The 23,699-nt window shown below is 42.0% G+C and overlaps 1 protein-coding gene across 1 annotated transcript in view; it reads left to right on the forward strand.

The window, feature by feature from the left end:
- Positions 1 to 23,699, forward strand: part of lrba (LPS-responsive vesicle trafficking, beach and anchor containing) — a 1,007,923-nt gene that overhangs the window by 48,813 nt on the left and 935,411 nt on the right. Inside the window, exons 3-6 of the mRNA XM_068041130.1 lie at positions 3,202 to 3,302; positions 3,699 to 3,794; positions 15,965 to 16,086; positions 22,650 to 22,776. Coding sequence (XP_067897231.1) covers positions 3,202 to 3,302; positions 3,699 to 3,794; positions 15,965 to 16,086; positions 22,650 to 22,776 — 446 coding nt within the window. The remainder of the gene's footprint in view (positions 1 to 3,201; positions 3,303 to 3,698; positions 3,795 to 15,964; positions 16,087 to 22,649; positions 22,777 to 23,699) is intronic.

Below are 23,699 nucleotides of genomic sequence, written 5' to 3' on the forward strand. Positions count from 1 at the left end.
TGTCACCCTTTCCTAAAAGCTCCTTTACAGCAAGATTATTAATTAGCCCTTTTTAATTGCACAATACTAGATCTAAAATAGCCCGTTGCCTAGTTGGTTCCTCAACATACTGTTTTAGAAAACTATCTCCTGTACATTCCAAGAATTCGTCTTCTGCAACATTCGTACTAATTAGGTTTACCCAGTCTATGTGTAGATTGAAATTCCTTATGATTACTGTATTACCCTTGTTACACGCACCTCTAATTTCCTGATTTATACTGTAATTTACATTGCCACTGCTGTTTGGCCTATAAACAACTCCGACCAATGTTTTCTGCCCCTTGCTGTTTTTTTAGTTGCACCCAAACTGATTCTGCATCTTGATCTTTAGAACTTAGGTCATCTCTCATTACAGTACTCATGCCCTCTTCAATTAACAAAACTACCCCACTACCTTTTCCCAGCTTCCTGTCCTCCTTGAATGTGACCTACCCTTGGATAGTCAGGTCCCAGCTTTGGTTTCCTTGCAACCACATTTCTCTAATGGCTATCAGATCATGCATATGAATTTCTATTTGAGCTGACCATTCATCTCTCTTATTGCAAATGCTGTGGGCATTCAGATGCAGAGCCCTTAACTCAGTTTTTTTTTACTGTTTTTGTAAACTTTGACCCTATCTGCTGACACTCAAGTTTGCAATCACCGTCCCTTTCTGCCGTATTTTAATTATCTTTACCTTTTATTGCTACCCTTGATCTATTGCCTTGTCACTTCCCTTTAATTTACTCAATCTTCCCCAATATGATCCCTTTCACCCTCTATTTCTTTTAAAGTCCTCTCTACTTCCCTAATTATACGACTCGCTAGATCACTGGTCCCAGCATGGTTCAGGTGAAGTCCGTCGCAGTGTTACAGCCCCTACTTTCCCCAGTACTGGTGCCAGTGCCCCATGAACCGGAACCCAATTCTACCACACCAGTCTTTGAGCCATGCATTCATCTCTATAATACTTACCCTATGCCAATTTGCACGTAGCTCAGGTAATAACCCAGAGATTACCTTTGAGTTTCTGTTTTTTAATTTAGTGCCCAGCTCCTCATACTCCCTATGCTGAACCTCTTTCCTTGTTCTATCTATGTCATTGGTACCTATATGGACCATGGACACTGGATCCTCCTCCTCCCCACTGCAAGTTCCTCTCTAGCCCCGAGCAGATGTCCCGAACCCTGGCACTGGGTAGGCAACACAGCCTTCTGGATTCGCACTCTTGGCTGCAGAGAACTGTGTCTATCCCCCTGACTATTCTGTCCCTTACTTCCACTATATTCCTTTCAACTCTCCCCCCCCCACACCCACCCACCCCACTTGAATGACTCCTTGTACCATTGTGCTATGGTCAGTTTGCTCATTGACACTGCAGCCCTCGCTCTTGTCCATAGAAGCTGCAAGAACCTCAAATTTGTTGCTCAATTGCAAGGGCTGAGGCTCCTCCATTCCCACTTTCTCTATTCCTTTAGCTGCCTGACTCGCAGTCACTCCCTCCTGTCCCTGACCACTGACCAAATCAGACTACCCTATCCTAAGGGGTGTGACTGCCTTCTGGAACAAAGTGTCCAGGTAACTTTCCCCGTCCCTGATGCATGGCAATGTCTGCAGCTCACTCCAGCTCATTTAACTCTGAGCTGACGCTCCTTGAGCCACAGGCACTTACTGCAGATGTGGTTGCCATGGATTGCTGTGGCATCCAGGAGCTCCCACATGCTGCTGCTGCGACACATTACCTGTCCTGCCATCTTTATTTTACTTAAATTACACTTATTTTCCTTCGTTTATAGTTCCCCTCTTCACCGACCTCCCTCACTTACCAAACTCCCAGTTTCATGTTCTATGCACTCAAGCAACACTCAGTGCAGGCAGTGAAGGGAGTGGGGGATGCGCAGGAGGCCAGAGTTGGTAGTTTTTAGAGGACTGTCAGGTTGGAACATGTGTTATTTCAGTTGAGTATATTTAATTCACTTACATTTAGACAAATGCAGCTCAAAGTAAAAGGATAACCTCACCTGGATTGTTGCCGTAGCATAAATGTGGTTAGTAGTTGGCTACCCTTCCATATAACAATAGGAAATGAGAATTTTAAAGTGGAGCAAATTTGGTGGGAGGCAGCACGTGGAGTGAGAAAAATATTTGTATTTAAGGACTCAGGCTAAGAAGGAAAGGATATGTGATTACTCACATCCTTGTGGATTTCCCTAAACATGTGGAATTAGCATGCTATAAGTGCAGGCTCCACATCTGATGTTTGAAGTAGTGACCATGCCTACCGTCTGTCACCTTTTAGTTAATGCTGTTGTGATCTGGGCGGTGAAATTGTTCATGGATGCTAGCACAAAATGAGCAATAGCAAATTAGCAGCCTTTTGTACACCCAGCCTGATTTACATTACCAATTTTCGCCTTTGCACTCGAGCATTTTAAATATCGGGTATTTGAACTGCATATTCTTGTTTTTTGGCAAATCTGCAAAATAAACACTGATGATTTGTAGGAACCAGGTCCAAACTGTGCAAATAAATGTCGGACTCGGCTGTAAGGAACACTGCTGTGCTTAAATTAGAGTGGTGTTTTGGAGGAGAGCAAGTGTGTCTTACTGGTTCTGTCCAGAGAAGATGGCACGCCAACAATAATTATCATTACCTGTTCTGGACAAAGCTTACATCATACCAGAGCTTCCCCACACAGTTCTCTGCTTTGTCTCTGTTTTTCCAAGCTTTGCTGTGTGTAACACCTATTCAATAGCAGTGAGTAGTGTTTTATTGAGGGTTGTAAAATTATTAGTTTTGCCATGACTAAAATTTAACAAGTTAATTTGATCAGGTCCTAGACCATGTACTGTTAGATTTCCGAGTATATAAAAGGGCCATCCTTACCCTGAGATGCCATGTCTAGAATGTTAACATACCTTGGGCAGCACTTTGTATGCTGTTACCACCTCACTTGGCTGTTTATAGTCGCACCAATTAAAAGCCTGGCCGTTTTTCAAAGTATTGAAAAATGTGAGTCTTGCTAAAGCGCTGTGGTTCTCGTGAGAGTGGCGGTCCCTGCTAGGTGGTCATGAATCCCTCAAATATTTGATCACTTTATATTTTCTTTTTAACAGTTTATGTTATGAATTTGAGCAGCGTGTTTAATTTTTTAACTAATGTATGTTTTCACTTACAGATCTTCTGGTTGATATGTTAGGAGTGCTGGCTAGCTACAATATAACTGTCCGTGAGCTGAAACTGCTAGTTAGCAAAGTGCAAGGAGAAAAAGGACAATGGGTAACATTTGTTGTACTTTTTTGATTTGATAGTTACAAAAGGTAAAAAGCTAAATTCCTGAGTTTTATACAAAAATGAGTGATAGTTTGCCTTACTCAAAAATGTTGATCATTATGCATTCAATTGAAGCTGGATTTTTCTATGAAGCTGTGTTTAAAGCCACAATATATCAGATAGACATTAATATACAGTACTGGTTTGAGGCTAATGTCCATTAAGTATCATTTAATATGCATATTTTAAATTCCTACATTGATTAAATTATAATGGTTAGGTTCCATTTTGGTGATATGGTAATACTTATTGCCAAGTTTTCCTCAATCTAAGTACAGACAGAATCCTGTTTTCCATAAAGTGACTTCCTGTAATTTTCATTTGAAACAATTTTCTTTGTAGCCTCCACATGCAGTGAAATTACTGACGATATTGAGACAGGTGCCACAGAAACTGAGTCCTGATGCTTTCTTCAGCTTTCCTGGGAAGAGTGCTGCGGTGAGTATTCACTGCTCAGTTCAGAATTTGTGTGCGCAGTTACTGGAAATGTTTTGTCCTTTTTTATATGGATTTTCTGTTTTTTGTAAGAAAGTGTTTACCTCTTGGTGACACAGACTAGCAATGAATTAATTGGGAATTGGCATGTTGCGAAGCTAAAGTATACTTCTCCCATTTTATTTAGGAAGGAAGATTACAGTTCTCAAAGACTTCTGATTTGTTCTCAATTATTTAAATAATTTGCATTAGGTGATTAAAAAGTACACTTTTACAGCAGTTCATCCGAAGTAGTTCTGACAAGTATTGTTTTCTTATTTTGCTAAAAACAAATGGAAGTTATGGCATTGTCCTGTTGTGGTTCCAACATATATAGATGGTTTACATCCATTTCAGGAATGCTATCAAATAGATGTTCGGTGAAGTTGTGCTGAGTTTTAAAAAAAAACTTGTTGATTATGTTAACAAGTTTGGGGGAATACATTTTTTATTGGTAGAAAAAATTAAAGTCTCAAAAATACTTTAACTTGATATGACAAAATTTGAATGAGTGATTAATATTTCAAAATGTCAAGTCCAGAGCTTGGTTAAAATTTGTAAAGTATTTTCTTGGTCAATAATGTAATTCGCTTCAGTTCGAAAGTGGTCACTTCACGTGCATATCCACGTATTTTAAATGCAGTGAGCGTTTCTGCTTCTACTGTCCTTTTTAAGTCAGTGAGTTCCAGACCTCCAACACACTGGGAGAAAAAAATTCTCTCCAACTTCCCTCTAATCCTTCTGCCAGTTACACTAGATCCATGCTGCTGGGTTATTGATCTCTTTGCTGAGGGGTATAAGTCCTTCCTATCCATTCTGTTTAGGTCCTTCGTAATATTATACACCTCACTTAAATCTTCCCACAGCTGCCTCCTGTTTCAAATAAAACAACCCCAGCTTATCCAACCTTTCCTCATAGCTAAAATTCTCTCTTCTTGGCAACGTCTTGGGAAATCTTCTCTGTACCTTCTGTAGCGCAATTACGTCCTTCCTGTAATGCAGTGACCAGAACTGTACATAATTCTAACTGTGGCCGAACTAGTGTTTTAGACAGTTCTATCATAGCCTCCCTGCTGTTATATTCTATGCCTTGCTAATAAAAAGAAAAGTATTGCATATGCTGCCTTAACCACTTTATCTAGCAGTTCTATAACCTTCAGGGATCTGTGGACATGCACTTTAAGGTCCCTCTGTTTCCTCTACACTTCTCAGTATTCTACCATTTATTGTGCATTCCCTTGCCTTGTTTGCCTTCACCAAATGCATTACTTCACACTTCTCCAGATTGAATTCTATTTGTAACTTTTCTGCCCTCCTGACCAGTCCATTGTTACTTTTCTGCAGTATACAGGTTTCTTCCTCACTCTCAACCAAGCTGCCAATTTTTGTATCATCTGCGAACTTGTTAATCATTCCCCCTACATTTAAGTCTAAATCAGTGATCTATGCCATTAAAAAGCAAGTTACCTAGTACTGAGCCATGTGGAACCACACTGGAAACGGGTTTCCAATCTCAAAAACACCAGTTGGCTGTTACCTTTTGCTTCCTGTCACTCAGCCAATTTTGGATCCAACTTGCCACATTCCCTTGGATTCTGTGGGCTTTTACATTTCTGACCATTGTGCCATGTGGGACCTTGTCAAAAGCCTTGCTAAAATCCATGTAAACTACATCAACGCGCTACCCTCTGACCCTCCTTGTCATCTCCTTAGAAAATTCAGTCAAATTTGTTAGACATGATGTTCCCTTAACAAATCCATGCTGACTGTCCTTGATTAATACGTGCTTTTCTAAATGACAATTAATACTGTCCGTCAGAATTTTTTCCAATAATTTCCCCACCATTAAGGTTAGGCTGACTGGCCTATTATTACTCGGTCTATCCTTTCCTCCCTTTTTAAACAAGGAGACAATGTTGACAGTCCTCCATGCCTGTAGCCAGCTGAGATTTTAAAATGATCTTAAAATGATTTTAAAATTTCCTCCTTTGCTTCTCTTAACAACCTGGGATACATTTCAGTAGGTCTGGGCAATTCATCTGCTTTCAAAGATGCTAACCCCTTAATATTCTCTCTCACTATGTTTATCCCATCCCATCCCATATTTAATGCTTCTCCTTAACTATAATATCTGCATCATCCCCGTCTTATGTGAAGACAACGGCTAAGTATTAAGAACCATGTCCACATCATCTACTTCCATACACAGGTACCTCTTTGGTGTCCATGGACCTACTCTTTCCTTAGGAATCCTCTTGCTCTTCATGTAATTATAAAACATCTTTGGGTTTTCCTTAATTTTACTTGCCAATATTTTCTCATGCCCTCTTTTGGCCTGCGTATTTGCTCTTCTGTCTCCTTCTGACTGTTTGGGAGGTCTACAGTACACTCCCAGTAGTGTGATTGCCCCTTTTGTTCTTTGGTTCAACCCATATGATCTCTTTTTGATGACCCTTCTACCATATCATCTCCCCTCAATGTTGTAATTGTTCCTTCAGCCAGTATTGTGAATTTCCCCCTTCCCCTCATCTGAAAACCCTGTAACCAGGAATATTGAGCTGCGATTCCTGTCCTTTAAGGCATATTTCAGTAATAGCTATGATATTCTTCCAAGTATCAGGACCACCATCATTAACAGTGAGCTCTGTAGACTCAATGTGGACATTGCAGCACTTCAGGAGACCTGCCTCCCTGCGAGCGGATCTCTGAGAGCAAGACTACACCTTCTTCTGGCAGGGTAGGGATCCTGAAGAACCAAGACAGCATGGAGTGGGCTTCGCCATCAGAAACTCTTTGCTCAGCATGATAGAGCCACCTTCAAATGGTTCGGAACGCATACTGTCCATCCGATTGCTCACCGCCTCTGGTCCAGTGCACCTACTCAGCATTGATGCTCCAACACTCTGCTCCCCAACTGAAGTTAAAGACCAGTTCTACAAGGAACTCCATAATATCATTAGTAACATTCCCAATACCGAACATTTGTTCCTGCTGGGGGGACTTTAACGCCAGGGTTGGGGCCGACCACGACTCATGGCCCTCCTGCCTTGGGCGCTATGGCATTGGAAGGATGAATGAGAATGGACAGAGACTACTGGAATTGTGTACCTATCACAACCTCTGCATCACCAACTCATTCTTTCATACTAAACCCTGTCACTAGGTTTCATGGAGGCACCCGAGATCACGTCGTTGGCACCAGCTGGACCTCATCGTCTCTATAAACATTGTCCAAATCTCTCAGTGCGGACTGCGACACTGACCACTCCCTGGTGTGCAGCAAAGTTGGACTCAAACCAAAGAAGCTTCACTCCAAGCAGAAGGGCTGCCTGCGCATCAACGCTAACAGAATTTCTTATGCACAGCTGTTACATAAGTTTCTAAATTCACTTGAAAAAGCCCTTCAAAACACTCCTACAGGGGATGCAGAGACCAAGTGGGCCCACATCAGAGACGCCATCTATGACTCCACAATGACCACCTATGGCAAATGTGAGAAGAAGAATGCAGACTGGTTTCAATCTCACATTGAAGAGCTGGAACCTGTCATAGCCACTAAGCGCATTGCACTGTTGAACTACAAGAAAGCCCCCAGCGAGTTAACATCCGTAGCAATAAAGTAGCCAGAAGCACTGCACATAGAACAGCCAGGCGCTGTGCAAATGACTACTGGCAACACCTATGCAGTTGTATTCAGCTGGCCTCCCACACCGGAAACATCAGAGGAATGTATAATGGCATTAAGAGAGCTTTTGGGCCAACCATCAAGATCGCTCCCCTCAAGTCTAAATCAGGGGACACAATCACTGACCAACGCAAGCAAATGGACGGCTGGGTGGAGCACGACCTGGAACTGTACTCCAGGGAAAATGTTGTCACTGAGACCGCCCTCAATGCAGCCCAGTCTCTGCCAGTCATGGATGAGCTGGATGAACAGCCAACAAAATCTGAACTCAGTGATGCCATTGATTCTCTAGCCAGTGGAAAAGCCCCTGGGAAGGATGGCATTACCCCAGAAATAATCAAGAGTGCCAAGCCTGCTATACTCTCAGCACTCCATGAACTGCTTTGCCTGTGCTGGGATGAGGGAGCAGTACCACAGGACATGCGCGGTGCCAATATCATCACCCTCCATAAGAACAAGGGGTGACTGCAACAACTACCGTGGAATCTCCCTGCTCAGCATAGTGGGGAAAGTCTTCGCTCGCGTCATTTTAAACAGGCTGCAGAAGCTGGCTGAGCATGTCTACCCTGAGGCACAGTGTGGCTTTTGAGCACAGAGATCCACCATTGACATGCTGTTCTCCCTTTGCCAGCTACAGGAGAAATGCCGCGAACAACAGATGCCCCTCTACGTTGCTTTCATAGATCTCAGCAAAGCCTTTGACCTCGTCAGCCGGCATGGTCTCTTCAGACTACTAGCAAAGATCGGATGTCCACCAAAGCTACTAAGTATCATCACCTCATTCCATGGCAATATGAAAGGCACAATTCAGCATAGCAGTGCCTCATCAGACCCCTTTCCTATCCTGAGTGGCGTGAAACAGGGCTGTGTTCTCGCACCTACACTGTTTGGGATCTTCTCCCTGCTACTCTCGCATGCGTTTACGTCTTCAGAAGAAGGAATTTTCCTCCACACAAGATCAGATGACCGGTTGTTCAACCTTGCCTGTCTTAGAGCGAAGACCAAAGTACGGAAAGTCCTCATCAGGGAACTCCTCTTTGCTGACGATGCTGCATTAACATCTCACACAGAAGGGTGTCTGCAGAGACTCATCGACAGGATTGTGGCTGCCTGCAACGAATTTGGCCTAACCATCAGCCTCAAGAAAACGAACATCATGGGACAGGGCGTCAGAAATGCGCAATCCATCAATATCGGCGACCACGCTCTGGAAGTGGTTCAAGAGTTCACCTACTTAGGCTCAACTATTGCCAGTAACCTCTCTCTCGATGCAGAAATCAACAAGCGCATGGGAAAGGCGTCCGCTGCTATGTCCAGACTGGCCAAGAGAGTGTGGGAAAATGGCGCACTGACACAGAACACAAAAGTCCGAGTGTATCAAGCCTGTGTCCTCAGTACCTTGCTCTACGGCAGCGAGGCCTGGACAACGTATGTCAGCCAAGAGCGATGTCTCAATTCATTCCATCTTCGCTGCCTCCAGAGAATCCTTGGCATCAGGTGGCAGGACCGTATCTCCAACGCGGAAGTCCTCGAGGCAGCCAACATCCCCAGCATATACACCCTACTGAGCCAGCGGCGCTTAGATGGCTTGGCCATGTGAGCCACATGGAAGATGGCAGGATCCCCAAGGACACATTGTACAGCGAGCTCGTCACTGGTATCAGACCCACCGGCCATCCATGTCTCCACTTTAAAGACGTCTGCAGACGCGACATGAAGTCCTGTGACATTGACCACAAGTCGTGGGAGTCAGTTGCCAGTGATCGCCAGAGCTGGCGAACAGCCATAATGGCGGGGCTAAAGATTGGCGAGTCGAAGAGACCTAGCTGTTGGCAAGAAAAAAGACTGAAGTGCAAGGAGAGAGCCAACTGTGCAATGGGGTGGCGCAGTGGTTAGCACCACAGCCTCATAGCACCGCGTTCGGTTCTGGGTCCTGCTGTGTGGAGTTTGCAAGTTCTCCCTGTGACTGCGTGGGTTTCCGCTGGGTGCTCAGGTTTCCTCCCACAGCCAAAGACTTGCAGGTTGTTGGGTAAATTGGCCATTGTGATTTGCCCCTAGTGTAGGTAGGTGGTAGGAGAATTGAGGGAAGGTGGGGATGTGGTAGAAATATGGGATTAATGTAGGATTAGTATAAATGGGTGGTTGATGGTCAACACAGACCCGGTGGGCCGAAGGGCCTGTTTCAGTGCTGTATCTCTGACTCTAAGCCCCGACAACCAATTTTATCTGCAGCGCCTGTGGAAGAGTCTGTCACTCCAGAATTGGCCTTTTATAGCCACTCCAAGTGCTGCTTCACAAACCACTGACCTTCTCTAGACGCTTACCCATTGTCTCTCGAGACAAGGAGGCCAAAGAAAAAAAAACTATCTGCCCTTAGTTCATCTGCCAAATTCACTCGATTTACTAGATTGAAATATATGCCATTAAGCGCTGCCAAACAGCTTTGTTGTCTACTTTCTAGCCCTTGTTTCCCCTGCCTTCCATACTCTCCAACTAATTTTCTGTCTTCTATTTCCAGTGCTGCTTCTCTCTCTTCTGAATCTGTGCTCAGATTCCCATCACCTGCCAAGCTAGTTTAAACACATCCCAGCATTTCTAGCAAATCTCCCCATGATGATTTTGGTCCCAGCCCTGTTGAGCTGCAATGCTTCTGGCTTGTACAAGTCCCACCTCCCCAAGGACAGGTTCCAATGCTCCAGGGATCTAAAGCCATCCTGCACCATCTCTCCAGCCATGCATTCATCTGCACTCTCTTATTTCTGTGCTCGATGCATGGCACCTGGAATAATCCAGAGGTTACTACCTTTGAGGTTTTGACTTGCTTGGTTCCATAAAATCTGCCTGCAAGATCTCATCCCTGTTTCTACCTGTCTCCCTGTCTCATTGGTACTGTTATGTACCAGGACCTCTGGCTGTTCACCCTTCCCCTTCAGAATATTCAGCAGCCTCAGTGACATCCTTGATCCTGGCACCAGGGAGGCGACAGACCATCGTGAAATCATGTCTGTGGCTATAGAGCATACGAACATAAGAATTCGGTGCAGGAGGAGTCCACTCGGGCCTGCTCCGCCATTCAGTAAGATCATGGCTGATCTGATTGTCACCTCAACTCCACATTCCCCCCCTACCCCCAATAACCTTTAACCCCCTTGCTTATCAAGAATCTATCTACCTCTGCCTTAAAAATATTCAAAGACTCTACTTCTACTGCCTTTTAAAGAAGAGTTCGAAAGACTCATGACCCTCTGAGGAAGATTTTCTCCTCATCTCTGTCTTAAATGGGCGACCCCTTATTTTTAAATAGTGACCTCTAGTTCTAGATTCTCCCACAAGGGGAAACATCCTTTCTATATCCACCCTGTCAAGACCTCTCAGAATCTTATATATTTCAATCGAGTTGCATCTTACTCTTCTAAATGCCAGCAGATACAAGCCTAGCCTGTCCAACCTTTCTCCATAAGAAAACCGCCCATTCCAGGTATTAGTCTAGTAAACCTTCTCTGAACTGATTCCAATCCTTCCTTAAATAAGGAGACCAGCACTGTACACAGTACTCCAGATGTGGTCTCACCAATGCCCTGTAAAACTGAAGCAAAATCTCCCTACTTTTGTATTCAATTTCCCTCACAAATGATATTCTGTTAGCTTTCCTAAACCTGCATACTAACCTGTCACGATTCATGCACTAGGACACCCAGATTCCTCTGCATCTCAGAGCTCTGCAATCTTTCACCATTTAGATAGCATGCTTCTTGTTCATTCTTCCTACCAAAATGGACAATTTTACAGTTTTCCATGTTATTCTCCATTTGCCAGATAATTGCCCACTCACTTAACCTATCTATATCCCTTTGTAGCCTCCTTATGTCCTCGTCACAACTTACTTTCCCACCTATCTTTGTGTCATCAGCAAAGTTAGCAACCATACCTTTGGTCCCTTCATCCAAGTCATTTATATAAATTGTAAAAAGTTGAGGCCCCAGCACTGATCCATGTGGCACACCACTTGTTACATCTTGCCAACCAGAAAATGGCCCATTTATGCCTACTCTCTGTTCCCTGGTAGCTAGCCAATCTTCTCGCCATGCCAATATGTTACCCCTGACACCATTGGCTTTTACTTTTCACAATAACCTTTGATGTGGCACCTTACAAATGTCTTCTGGAAATCTAAGTACAGTACATCCACTGGTTCCCCTTTTATCTACAGCACATGTTACTACTTCAAAGAACTCCAATAAATTGGTTAAACATTTCCCTTTCATAAAACCATATTGACTCTGCCTGATTACCTTGGACTTTTCTAAGTGTCCTGTTATAATGTCCTTAATAATAGCTTCTAACATTTTCCCTATGACAGACATTAAGCTAACTGGCCTGTAGTCTCCCTCCCTTTTTGAATAAAGGAGTTACAATGGCTATTTTCCAATCTAATGGAATCTAGGGAATTTTGGAAAATCAAAACCAACGCGTCAACTATCTCACTAGCCACTTCTTTTAAGGCCCTAGATGAAGTTCAACAGTACCCAGGGACTCGTCGGCCCGCAGCTCCAACAAATTGCTCAGTACTCCTTCCCTGGTGATTGTAATTTTCTTTTCTTCCTCCCTCCCTTCCATTTCCTGACTTACAGCTATTTTGGGGATGTTACTTGTATCCTCTATGGTGAAGACCGATGCAAAATACCTGTTCAATTCATCTGTCATCTCCTTATTTTCCCTTATTAATTCCCCAGACACACTTTCTAGTGGACCAACGCTCACTTTAAGTCATTTTGTTTCTTAAATATCTATAGAAACTTTTACTTTCTGTCTTTGTATTTCTCGGCAACTTTCTCTCGTACTTTAATTTTTCTCTCCTTATTGATCTTTTAGTTTTGTTGCTTTTTATATTCTGTCCAACCTTCTGACCTGCCACCTATCTGCACAATTATGTGCCTTTTCTTTAAGTTTGATACTATCTTTAACTTTTTTAGTTTAGTTTAGTGGGTCCTCCACTTGGAATTTTTCTTCCTCGTTGGAATGTATCTATTCTGTGTATTCTGGGATATCCGCTTAAATGTCTGCACTGAATCTCAATTGACCTACCCCTTAATCTACTTTGCCAGTTCACTTTTGCTAGCTTTGCTTTCATGCCCTCAGAATTGCCCTTATTAAAGTTTAAAATACTCGTCTTGGACCCACTCTTCTCTCCCTCAAACTGAATGTAAAATTCAATCATATTATGATTGCTGCCGCCTAGGGGCACCTTCACTATGAGGTCATTAAGTAATTCTGTCTTTGTGTACATTTCCAGGTCTAGTATAGCCTGCCCTTTGGCTCCAGAATGGGCTGTTCTAAGAAACTATCTGGAAAGCATTCTATGAATTCCTAATCTAGGCTGCCTTTGCCCATCTGATTTTTCCAATCTCTGTGTAGATTTAAATCTTCCATGATTATCACCATACCTTTCTGATAAGCACCCATTATTTCTTCCTTTATACCCCATCCTACTATGTGGTTACTGTTAGGGGGCCTGTATACCTCTCCCACAAGTGAATTCTTGCCGTTATCATTTCTCATCTCGACCTAAATTGCTTCTACATCCTGGTTTCCTAAACTTAGATCATCCCTCTTGATTGTGCTAATACTATATTAATTGACAGAGCCACCCCTCCACCTTTTCCTAGCTTCCCGTCCTTCCTAAATGTCAGGTACCCTTCAATATTCAGATCCCAATTTATGTCATCCTGCAGCCATGTCTCTGTAATGGCTATTAGATGGTACTTATTTATTTCTGTTCGTGCTGTCAGTTCATCTGTTTTGTTTTGAATGCTGTGTGCATTCAGATACAGAGCATTTTGTTTTGTCCTTTTATTATTTTTGTCCTTTAAGCCTTATCTGCTGACTTACGCTTGGATGTGTCCATTCCTGTCACAGTCTGTTTATCCTATCCCATCCTAATACCTTTTCTCTTGCCTTGTCTCTCCTCTTTGATTTACCACATCTTCCCAAATTTGATCCCTTGCCCCCACTATTTAGTTTAAAACCCTCTCTACTTCCCTAGTTACGCGACTCGCTAGAACACAGTTGCCTGGCACTAGGCAGGCAACACAGCCTTCTGGACTCTCGTTCTTTGCTGCAGAGAACAGTGTCAATCCCCTTCACTATACTGTCCCCTACAACCACTACTTTCCTTTTTGCTCCCCCCACTGGAATGGCTTCCTGTACCATGGTCAGTCTGCTTATCCATGCTGCAGCCCTCGCTCTTGTCCATACAAGCTGCAAGATCCTCAAACTTGTTGCTCAATTGCAAGGGCTGAGGCTCCTCCACTCCCACCTTCTCGAACCCCTTACCTGCCTGACTTGCACTCACACCCTCTTGTCTTTGACCACTGACTGAAACAGATGACCCTATCCTAAGGGGTGTGACTGCCTTCTGGAACAAAGTGTCCAGGTAACTTTGACCCTTGCTGATGCATGGCAATGTCTGCAGCTCAGCCTCCAGCCTCTAATGAGTCTGAGCCAAAGCTCCTCAAGCTGCAGACACTTACTTACAACAGACTTGGTTGCTGTGGATTGCCATGGCATCCAGGACCTCTCGCGTGCTGTAGTTGCGACACATCACCTGTCCTGCCATCTTTTTTGTGTTAATTTAATTAAGTTTATTTTCTCTGGTAATTTATAGTTCCCCTCCTTACCGAACTCCCTCACTTACCAAACTCCCTCCAGCAGCACTCAATGCAGACAAGCAGCACTGAGAGTCCCCTGAATTTATACTCTCTGCAAACAATGATGTCAGCTTTGCTAGAGCTCAGAAACCCGTTTAAGCTTGCTACCTAATTAACTAACTAAGCTACTCTGAGAGCTTGTATACCCCTATTTAAAACAGTAAGAACCTAACTTGCCTCTTAAACAGTAATTTTAGTAAATTGCTGAATGTAAACAAAACCAAAACTAGACTTGAGACATTAACCCTTAAAATGTACTGTTATCAAACTCCCTTCTGCATCCTCTGTGCCCTCCATCAGCACTCAGAAACGTCTGTCTGCTCCCCTAACAAAGAACAAAGCACAGTACAGCACAGGAACAGGCCATTCGGCTCTCCAAGCCTGCGCCGATCATGATGCCTGTCTAAACTAAAACCTTCTGCACTTTTGGGATCCACTATTGGTTTTCTGACCTCACCGCCACGTACATCTGAGCCACCCATGGTGCTGTGGACTGTGCTCTGGGTGTACTCACGAGATGAACCATTGAATTGAATACTGGTTCGAGAGCAGGATGCACTCAGAAGACTCCTTGCAGTAACTGCCTGGCCCGCCTTGTCTGTCTGGCAGTCACTCATTCCTTTTCTATCTGCACATTCTTCAGCTCTGGGACATGACCTCCTGAAACATGCTATCCATGTAGCTCTCTGCCTCATGACTGCACTGCAGTGACACCAGCAGCTGCACAAGCTATGAAATCTGGAGCTTGAGCTCCTCCAACTGACGAGACACTTCCTGCACGTGTGCTTGTCTGGAACATGGAAGCATCCTGGAGTTTTAAATTTTAAATATATTTAAAACAATCATTATTTGATTTCTTAAGTGTGCTCTGTTTAGCTACCTTCATTTATATTGGCTCCAAACATAATTCCTCATATGTGGTCGAATTGTTAGGGAGTCCGATGAATTCACTGACCATTGTGTTTAATGGACAAATTGCTTTTACACAAAAGCACCCACTACAAGCAGTGGGAACTGTATTTTATTTAATTTAATGAATGTTCCCCCCCCCTCCACCCTCCACACAAAGTATACTGCTGAATCTGCTTTTAACGATCACTGCTTGTGGTGTACTGTGGCTGTTTGCATGATTTAGCATTTTTAAAAATTGTTGGTGAGTGCTGCTTTGCTGTTAATCTGAAATTCTTTCCCAAGGTGGAAAGTCATTGAGACTGCCACCTTCTAATGTGATCATTCAGGATCTGCTCAAATTAATTAGTACAACTGGATTCTATTGCACTATCCTAGTTCAGATGCTTGCTTACATAAAATGTAAGTTGCACTTAGTCCTTGGACTCCCTTTGCCCAGTAAATGGTGCTTTCTTTTCTTTCACTATACTGTTACTCGCCCATCAGTGTTACAAAAAGTACAAATGTTCTTTGCAGAAAAGAAGTATGGTACATCTGAGTGGAAAAAACAGTAAGCTTTGTCATGTGTTTAAAATTTTACAATGAGTTGGATCTTGCTTGCAGTTCCTCACAATGATTTCCAGATGATACATTTCATGTGGAAGATGAAGTTTAAGGAACAAGTCAACTAACAGTATATTTGTGTATTTACTTGCTGGTTCAGGAGCACTGAAAACTGGTACCTTGCTCTTCCTTTTGGCTGAAGAACTGTGCATGGCAATGGTTAACTGAGGAGGAAGAAAAAGTTGAATTATGGCAAGAAACAATTAATGGAATGGCTTTGTATATTTCAGGCGATAGCTTTGCCTCCAATTTCTAAGTGGCCCTATCAGAACGGCTTCACTTTTCACACATGGCTCAGAATGGATCCTTTGAACAATATCAATGTTGATAAAGACAAACCTTACTTATACTGGTGAGTGTATAGAAAGTTTAATCATTTTTCTTGCCCACCGAAGGTTTCCCTTTATTTCTGTTCCTCTTTCCATGTCCACAATGAAAGCGAGTTAGTGTGGGCTTCCCATAGACAACTGTTCGTGCTATTGCTTGATCAGTTTATGGAGTCTGTAGTACTGATTCTAAGAATTTGTTTGCTTCTTTCCTTCCCCACATGCAAGGTGGAGTGCTTTGCTGCACAGTGCTTCATTTGAAGCTCGTGAGAACTGACAAAACTTTATCAATGAGAAGGGGAAAATTGGTATGGTATTCAAAAATAGGGGTCAAATTAATATAACTGTTTTTAAAGTGAAGGTATTTGTAAATAAGTGCTTCTGTGGGCTCGGCTAGCTTTGTGACCCAAACAATAATAGGAAGCTAGAAAGTCCATTTTAGTTCATAGGATATGCAGCACAGAAACAGGCCACTTGGCCAACCAGGCAATGCCAACATTTATGCTTCACTCAAGCCTGCTTCCATTGTCCTTCATCTAACTCCAGCAGTATTTATTCCCTTTGCCCCAATATGCTTATCTAGCCTTCCCTTAAATACATCTGCTATTCGCTTCAACCACTCCCTGTGGTAGAAAATTCCACGTTCTCACCACACTGTGGGTAAGCAAGTTTCTTAATTTCCTATTGATTTTTTGTTGATTATCTTAGATCGATGGCTTTGAGTTTTGCTCTTCCCCACAAATGGAATCATTCCATCTGTCTCTTTTCCCCAAAATACAGTTCATTCATAAAATTTGGAACCATTCCATCTGTGTCCACTCTATCAAAACCCCTCATAAAACTTGTATTAGGTCACCTCACAGCCTTCCCTTTTTCCATTTTGTCTAGTTCCTCTATATCTCATTTATGATTTGATAACCAGAATTGTCTGTAGTACTCCAGGTGTAATCTAACCAAGGTTCGATGCAAGTTTTGCACAGCTTCTTTATTTTTTTAATTCTATCCCTTGTCATGGAAGTGTTTTTTCCTCTGTTTAAAAACTAAAGGGGGGGGGGGGGTCTATGTGCCTTTAAGACTGAGAGCAGTTTTTATATTCTCTGGGAACAGTGTGTGAGCTACAAGCCTGTTTCCGAAGCAGCAGCGAGAGAGAGACCACATGCTGTATTGTATCAGTTTGACTGTGTGTAAAGACTGGCTAGAACTGGTTTGAACTGGCAGACCAGCTCTCTTTGAAGGAAGGATTTTGTGTGTCTGTCAGTAGAAAATCTATTTTGGCCTATAGGTTGTGTCGCCTAAAAAGGAAAAGAACCCTGGAAAGGAATATTTGCATTATTGGAGGTAGCAAATTCCTTTTTACTCCTGTCTCTAAGCAGTCTCTACCTGTGGAGTGACTTTGTGTTGCTTTTTGTGTTTCTGGGAATTCTGGAAACTCAGTAAAGTTTCTACTGATAGACTGCTAATTCAAAAATCTACATAGACCTGTTATATTCCTTGTTGAAAGATCTATGTGATGACTACTGCAGCCAAAGTATCGTGAACGCCTATCCATTACAGACATCAAATTCACCTGAAGACTTCGAGTTTATTTGCTCCCTATATTCATGGATCAGGGCACTGTCAAATCAACATGGTATTCCAAAAGGCTTCTTTAAATATTGGCGTCAGTGCTTTGAAGTTAAGCATTTTCTAATTATTGTCACTGGAGTTGCAATAAGTTTGCTGTTGCTGGAAAATAGGTATATCTGATGTGGCACACTTCCATGAATACCATAAGGAAGTTCTTGATAATGTATGATAACTTGCTCAGATGTAATAGCACAGGGGTATAGGTAGTACAGAATAGCAGAAAAAATAGCCTGCATAATATGGAAATGTCCAAGATGAAAGGGTAAAATTTTCAGGAAATGTAGACTAAATAAAAAATGTGGCAACGTGCTTTTTATCTATCTTAACCCCTGCGTCCATTGCTATGCCTGGAACCTGGTGTTCAATTCCCAATTGGTGCACTTGACAGTCTGTACAGAGATCATTACCATTGGGGCGCTCACAGTTGTAGCTGAACATAGAACTAATAAATCCTGTTTTAAGAAAAAAGCAAATAGGACTCAATTTAAATGTTCAAACATTGTGTGAAGAGTGAGTGACAGTATGCACAGAATGCATGCAGCATTGTTAACAGGATGGATGAATTGATGGCACAAATAAAAATAAATGGGTATGATATAGCCATTACACCAACGTGGTTGCAAGGTGACAAAGGTTGGGAACTAAATATTCAAGAGTATTTGACATTTTGGAAGGATGGGAAGAAGGGAAAAGGAGGTGGCGTAGCTCTATTAATAAAGGATGAGAGCTTGGCTTGAAAGATCAAGATGTAGAATCAGTTTGGGTGGAGATAAGGAATAGCAAAGGAAAGAAGTCATTGGTGGGAGTAGTTTATAGGATCCCTAACAGTAGCTACACTGTAGGACAGAGTATAAACCAAGAAGTAATGGGGGCTTGTAGGAAAGGCACTATAATCATGGGTGATTTTAATCATCTTATAGATTGGACTAATCAAATTGACGAAGGTAGCCTGGAGGATGAGTTCATAGAGTGTATTAGGGACAGTTTCTCAGAACAGTATGTTCTGGAACCAATCGGGAGCAGGCTGTTTTAGACCTGGTTATATGTAATGAGACAGGATTAATAAATGACCTCATAGTAAGGGATCCTTTCGGCAAGAGTGATTATAACATGATAGAATGTCACATTCAGTTTGAGGGTGAGAAGTTTGAGTCTGAAACTAGTGTCTTAAATAATGGCAGTTACAAGGGTATGAAGACAGAGTTGGCTGAAGTGGACTGGGAAAATAAAAGGTAGACCGTAGAGAAGCAGTGGCAGAGAGTCAACAAAGATATATTCCATTGAGAAAAAAAGACCCTAAGAAGGATCCACCATCCATGGCTAACTAAGGAAGTTAAGGATGGTATCAAATTGAAACAAAAGGCGTACAGTGCTGCAAAGATTAATGGTAGGCCAGAAGATTGGGAAAATTTTAGAAACCAGCAGAGGATGACTTTAAAAAAAAAAGGGAGAAATTAGAGTATGCAAGTAAACTAGCAAGAAATATCAAATGGACGGCAAAAGCTTCTGCAAATAAATAAAAATGGATAGGCTAAACTAAGTGTTGGTCTCTTAGAGGATGAGACTGGGGAAGTAATAATTGGAAACAAGGAAATGGCAGAGACTTTGAACTAGTTTTTTTTATCTGTCTTCAGAGTAAAAGACACAAAAAGCATCCCAAGAATAGTAGAAAATCAGGAGGCAAAAAGGAGGGAGGATCTTGATCACTATCACTAGAGAAAAAGTAATAGGAAAGCTAATGAGACTAAAGGCCGACAAGTTCCCTAGACCTGATGGCCTGCATCCTAGGGTCTTAAAAGAAGTAAATGAGGTAGTGGATGCATTAGTTGTAATTTTCCAAAATCTGCCAGATTCTGGAAAGGTTCCAGCTGATTTGAAAATGGCAAATGTAACACCTCTATTCAAGAAAAGAGGGAGACAGGAAGCAGAAAACGTGAAGCCAGTTATCCTAACATCCGTCATTGGGAAAATGCTAGAATCCATTATTAAGGAAGTTATATCAAGACATTTAGAAAATCATAATACAATCAGGCAGAGTCAACATGGTTTTATGAAAGGGGAATAGTGTTTGACAAATTTATTAGAGTTCTTTGAGGATGTAACAAGCAGGGTGGATAAAAGGGAATCTGTAGATGTGTATTTGGATTTCCAAAAGGCTTTTAATAAGGTGCCACATAAAAGGTTGCTACACAAGATAAGATCTCATGGTGTTGGGGGTAATATATTAGCATGGATTGAGGATTAACTAATTAACAGGAAACGCTAGTCAGGATAAATGGGTTATTTTCAGGTTGGCAAACTAGCTAGTGGGGCGCCACAGGGATCAGTGTTGGGGCCTCAACTGTTTACGATCTATATTAATGACTTGGATGAAGGGACCGAGTGTATTGTAGCCAAAATTGCAGGTGGTACAAAGGTAGGTAGGAAAGCAAGTTGTGAGGAGGACTCTGTCTGCAAAGTGATATAGATAGATTGTGAGTGGGCTAAAATTTGGCAGATGGAGTAGAATGTGGGAAAATGTGAGGTTGTCTACTGGGGGGGAAGAATAGAAAAGCTGAATATTTATATGGAGAGACTGCAAAATGCAGATCTGGGTGCCTTTGTACATGAATCACAAAGTTAGCATGCAGATGCAACAAGTAATTAGGAAGGTAGATGGAATGTTGGCACTTTTTGCTTGGTGGATTGAGTAGAAAAAGTTGGGTAGTCTTACGATAACTGTACAGGATATTGGTGAGACCGCAGCTAGAGTACTGCGTACAAATTTGGTCTCCTTGCCTAAGGAGGGGATTGGAGGCAGTTCGGAGAATGTTCACTCAACTGATTCCTGGCATGAACAGGTTGTCTTATAAGGAAAGGTTGAGCAGGTTGGGCCTATGCTCATTGGAGTTTGGAAGAATGAGAGGCGATCTCATTGAAATATATAAGCTTCTGAGGGAGCTTGACATGGTAGATGCTGAGAGGATGCTTCCCTTTGTGGGGAAATCTAGAACAAGGAGGCACAGTTTCAGAATAAAGGGTCTCCCTTTTAAGATAGAGGTGAAGAGGAATTTCTTCCCTGAGGGCCATTATTCTTTGGAAGTCTCTTCCCCAAAGAGCAGTGGAGGCTGGGCCATTGAATATATTCAAGGCTGAGTTGGACAGATTTTTGATCTAAAAGGGAGTCGAGGGTTGTGGGAGGCAGGCAGGAAAGTGGAGTTGAGGCCACAGTCAAATTGGACATGATCTTATTGCATGGCGGAGCAGACTCAAGGGCTGAATGGCCTACTCCTATTTCTTATGGTCTTAGGAGTTTTTAATTGACAGTGGGCTTTTAATAAGTCATATTAGAAAATGGATACAAGTCAGTGAGCTTGGAAAGCTTGTTTAACAAGAAAATGTCTTGCTTATACCTATAATAATTGCCTAGAAGTTAATGACAACATGCATGCATCATATCCATAATTATAATACCAGAACTTTATTGGCGTAGGATCTATTATTATGTATTCAGTGGCTACAGGTGTTGAGCACTCAGAACTTTGTGGTTGTAGAGAAATGCAAAATTACTCGCACTGTCCCATTTTCTCCTGATTACGTTGTATCTTCCTCCGCTTCTATATCAAATTACTCCTGTGGTAAAGCATTTCTCTTGCGTAAAGAAATTTCTTTTAGCTCCTCATAATGACAAATTTAAATTGATGGTCCTCTGTTACTAACTTCCCAGCTTGAGGAAATGGTCTTTCCTATTTTATTCTGTCAAAATTTTACATAATTTTACAAACTTCTTAAATCTATTAACCTTCTCTGCTCCAGTGGAAATAGTCCCATTATCTGAAGTCTATTCCTATCTCTGTCATTATTTGTACTGTCTATTCTCTCTGGCCTTTAATGTTCTTTTGTAATGGGGTGCTCAAAAGTGCACAAAATACTCGTAGTTAAGGCCTAGCCAATGTTTTGCATAAATTCAATGTTACTTTACTCTTGGGCCGTTTTTATGACTCTATTCACCTGCATTTGAGTCTTCAGGGAATTGTGTTTGAGCGCCTAAGGATCTCTGTTCATCCATACCCTTCAGTGTCTCTCTATTATTACCTCATGCTTATCCACATTACATTTGTCTTTCACTTGTCTGCCTATTCTGTTAACCTGTCTGTGTCTTCCTGAAGTCTTTAACTGTCCTCCTCGCTGTTTGTTAAATGATCAATACAGGTGAAAAATTCCGAAAGAACAGTGTTGCTGTTTACATTTTAGAAGCAGATTTTGAATGCAAGCCCTGAATTTTAAATAGAAAATGCTGGCAATGCTCAGCAGGTCAATCAGCAGCTGTGGAGAGAGGAACAGAGTTAACATTTCAGGTCCATGACTTTTCATGAATGACCTCACCTGCTGAGTGTTCTCAGCATTTTCTGTTTTTATTTCAAATTTCCAGCATCCACAGTATTTCACATTTATTTCTGAATTTTTATTTAAGTAGAACTGTTTATAACACTGTGGTAGCAATACTCAGTTGTAGAATTGAGAAGTAGTTTGGTTTAATCTGTTTTTTTTTCTTTGTCCTCCCTGTGAAAACATGCAGATGAGGCAAATTGCGCAGTTCATATCTTAAGTATACAGTTGCTCCCCTTTTTAAGATGTTTTTAGATTCAGTTATGTAACTGGGGGAAAATATCTTTATTTATCAATCCACCATTTATTTTTGAATGGAGGATCCTATTTTAAAAAAAAAACGTTGCTTCATTGTCAACATGTTCGGCACACTTCGGTCTAAATCCTTTCAGCGCAGCAGTTCCCAGTCCCGCACCCCAGTGCTTTTTGCAAAAGTATAATGTTCGACTCATCAGTAATGTCACAGGAGATCCATTAATTTAGTCTCTTCATCTTTCATCATGTTTGCAGATTTTGCAGTATTACTTGGTGAGTTAATAATTAGGTTATTGATGAAGCTGAAAGTGCTCACTGAAAAGCTTATTCTTCCCACTAGCTTTCGTACTACTAAAGGACTGGGATATTCTGCTCATTTTGTTGGAGGTTGTTTGATTGTGACGTCAATAAAATCCAAAGGGAAAGGGTTTCAGCATTGTGTGAAGTATGACTTCAAGCCACAGAAGGCAAGTATTCACCACCTAATATGCTTGATGCATGTGATGGCAGAATTTTATTTTTCAGGGAACCGGAAGATTTAAGTTGCTTACTGTACATATATGGATTAAGTATCCACAAGCTATCATCATATTTTCCTGAAAACTGACATGATGCTGCATTTTGAACTGTTTATAATGAAACCTTTCCAGCTATTTTATTTGAAACATTTGTTTCAAACTGAAAGTACTTACAAGTTTGCTTAATCACTGGGTTAGATGCACCATGTGAATGTGCTGCTAAGCCATATTGCTTAGGGTCCCAAATGTGTTTCAAATTTGTCCTAGTTAATTACTGGTAGGGTTAGGGTCTTTATGCTCATTGGGGAAGAATCTTGCTGCTTGTGCTGGTTTCCTGCTAAATAAACAGTGTGCACATGTCTGAAGAAGATGATATCTGGGTTCAGCTGTGATGTCCCTGGTTGACTAGGCTGTCGAGATTTGTTGCTCTGGTTCATGTGAACAAGAACTATTTGGGCAAGGAATGGCCAGTGTGTGACCATATCCCAGCATTAGCTGTTTCCTTCAAGAAAGAAAAGAAAAATGGATGGTGAACTAAAGGAGGAGGGAGTAGGAGCTGTGAGGATTGTAAAGGAAGACAGGAATCTGGGAAGGGAATCTGAGAGTGGTATCTATAAGGCTGAAGGCATTGCTGCAGTGGTGGGTTAAGGGGAGGGAGAGTATATAGGCTGGTGTCTGAGGAATGTAGAGATACAGCGATATTGAGGGGAGGAGGGCTGTGTTTGTAAGGTTGAGGGGATGTGAGATCATGGAGTGGTTTAAATACAAGGATCAGGATTTTAAATTTGAGGCACTGGGGCAGTCGGGAGTCAATCTAGGTCAACAAAGGTGGGGTGATAGGTAAGTGGGACTTGTGGGATAGAATGTGAGCA

Source organism: Heterodontus francisci, chromosome 1, assembly GCF_036365525.1.
Source record: "Heterodontus francisci isolate sHetFra1 chromosome 1, sHetFra1.hap1, whole genome shotgun sequence".
Lineage (NCBI taxonomy): Eukaryota > Metazoa > Chordata > Chondrichthyes > Heterodontiformes > Heterodontidae > Heterodontus > Heterodontus francisci.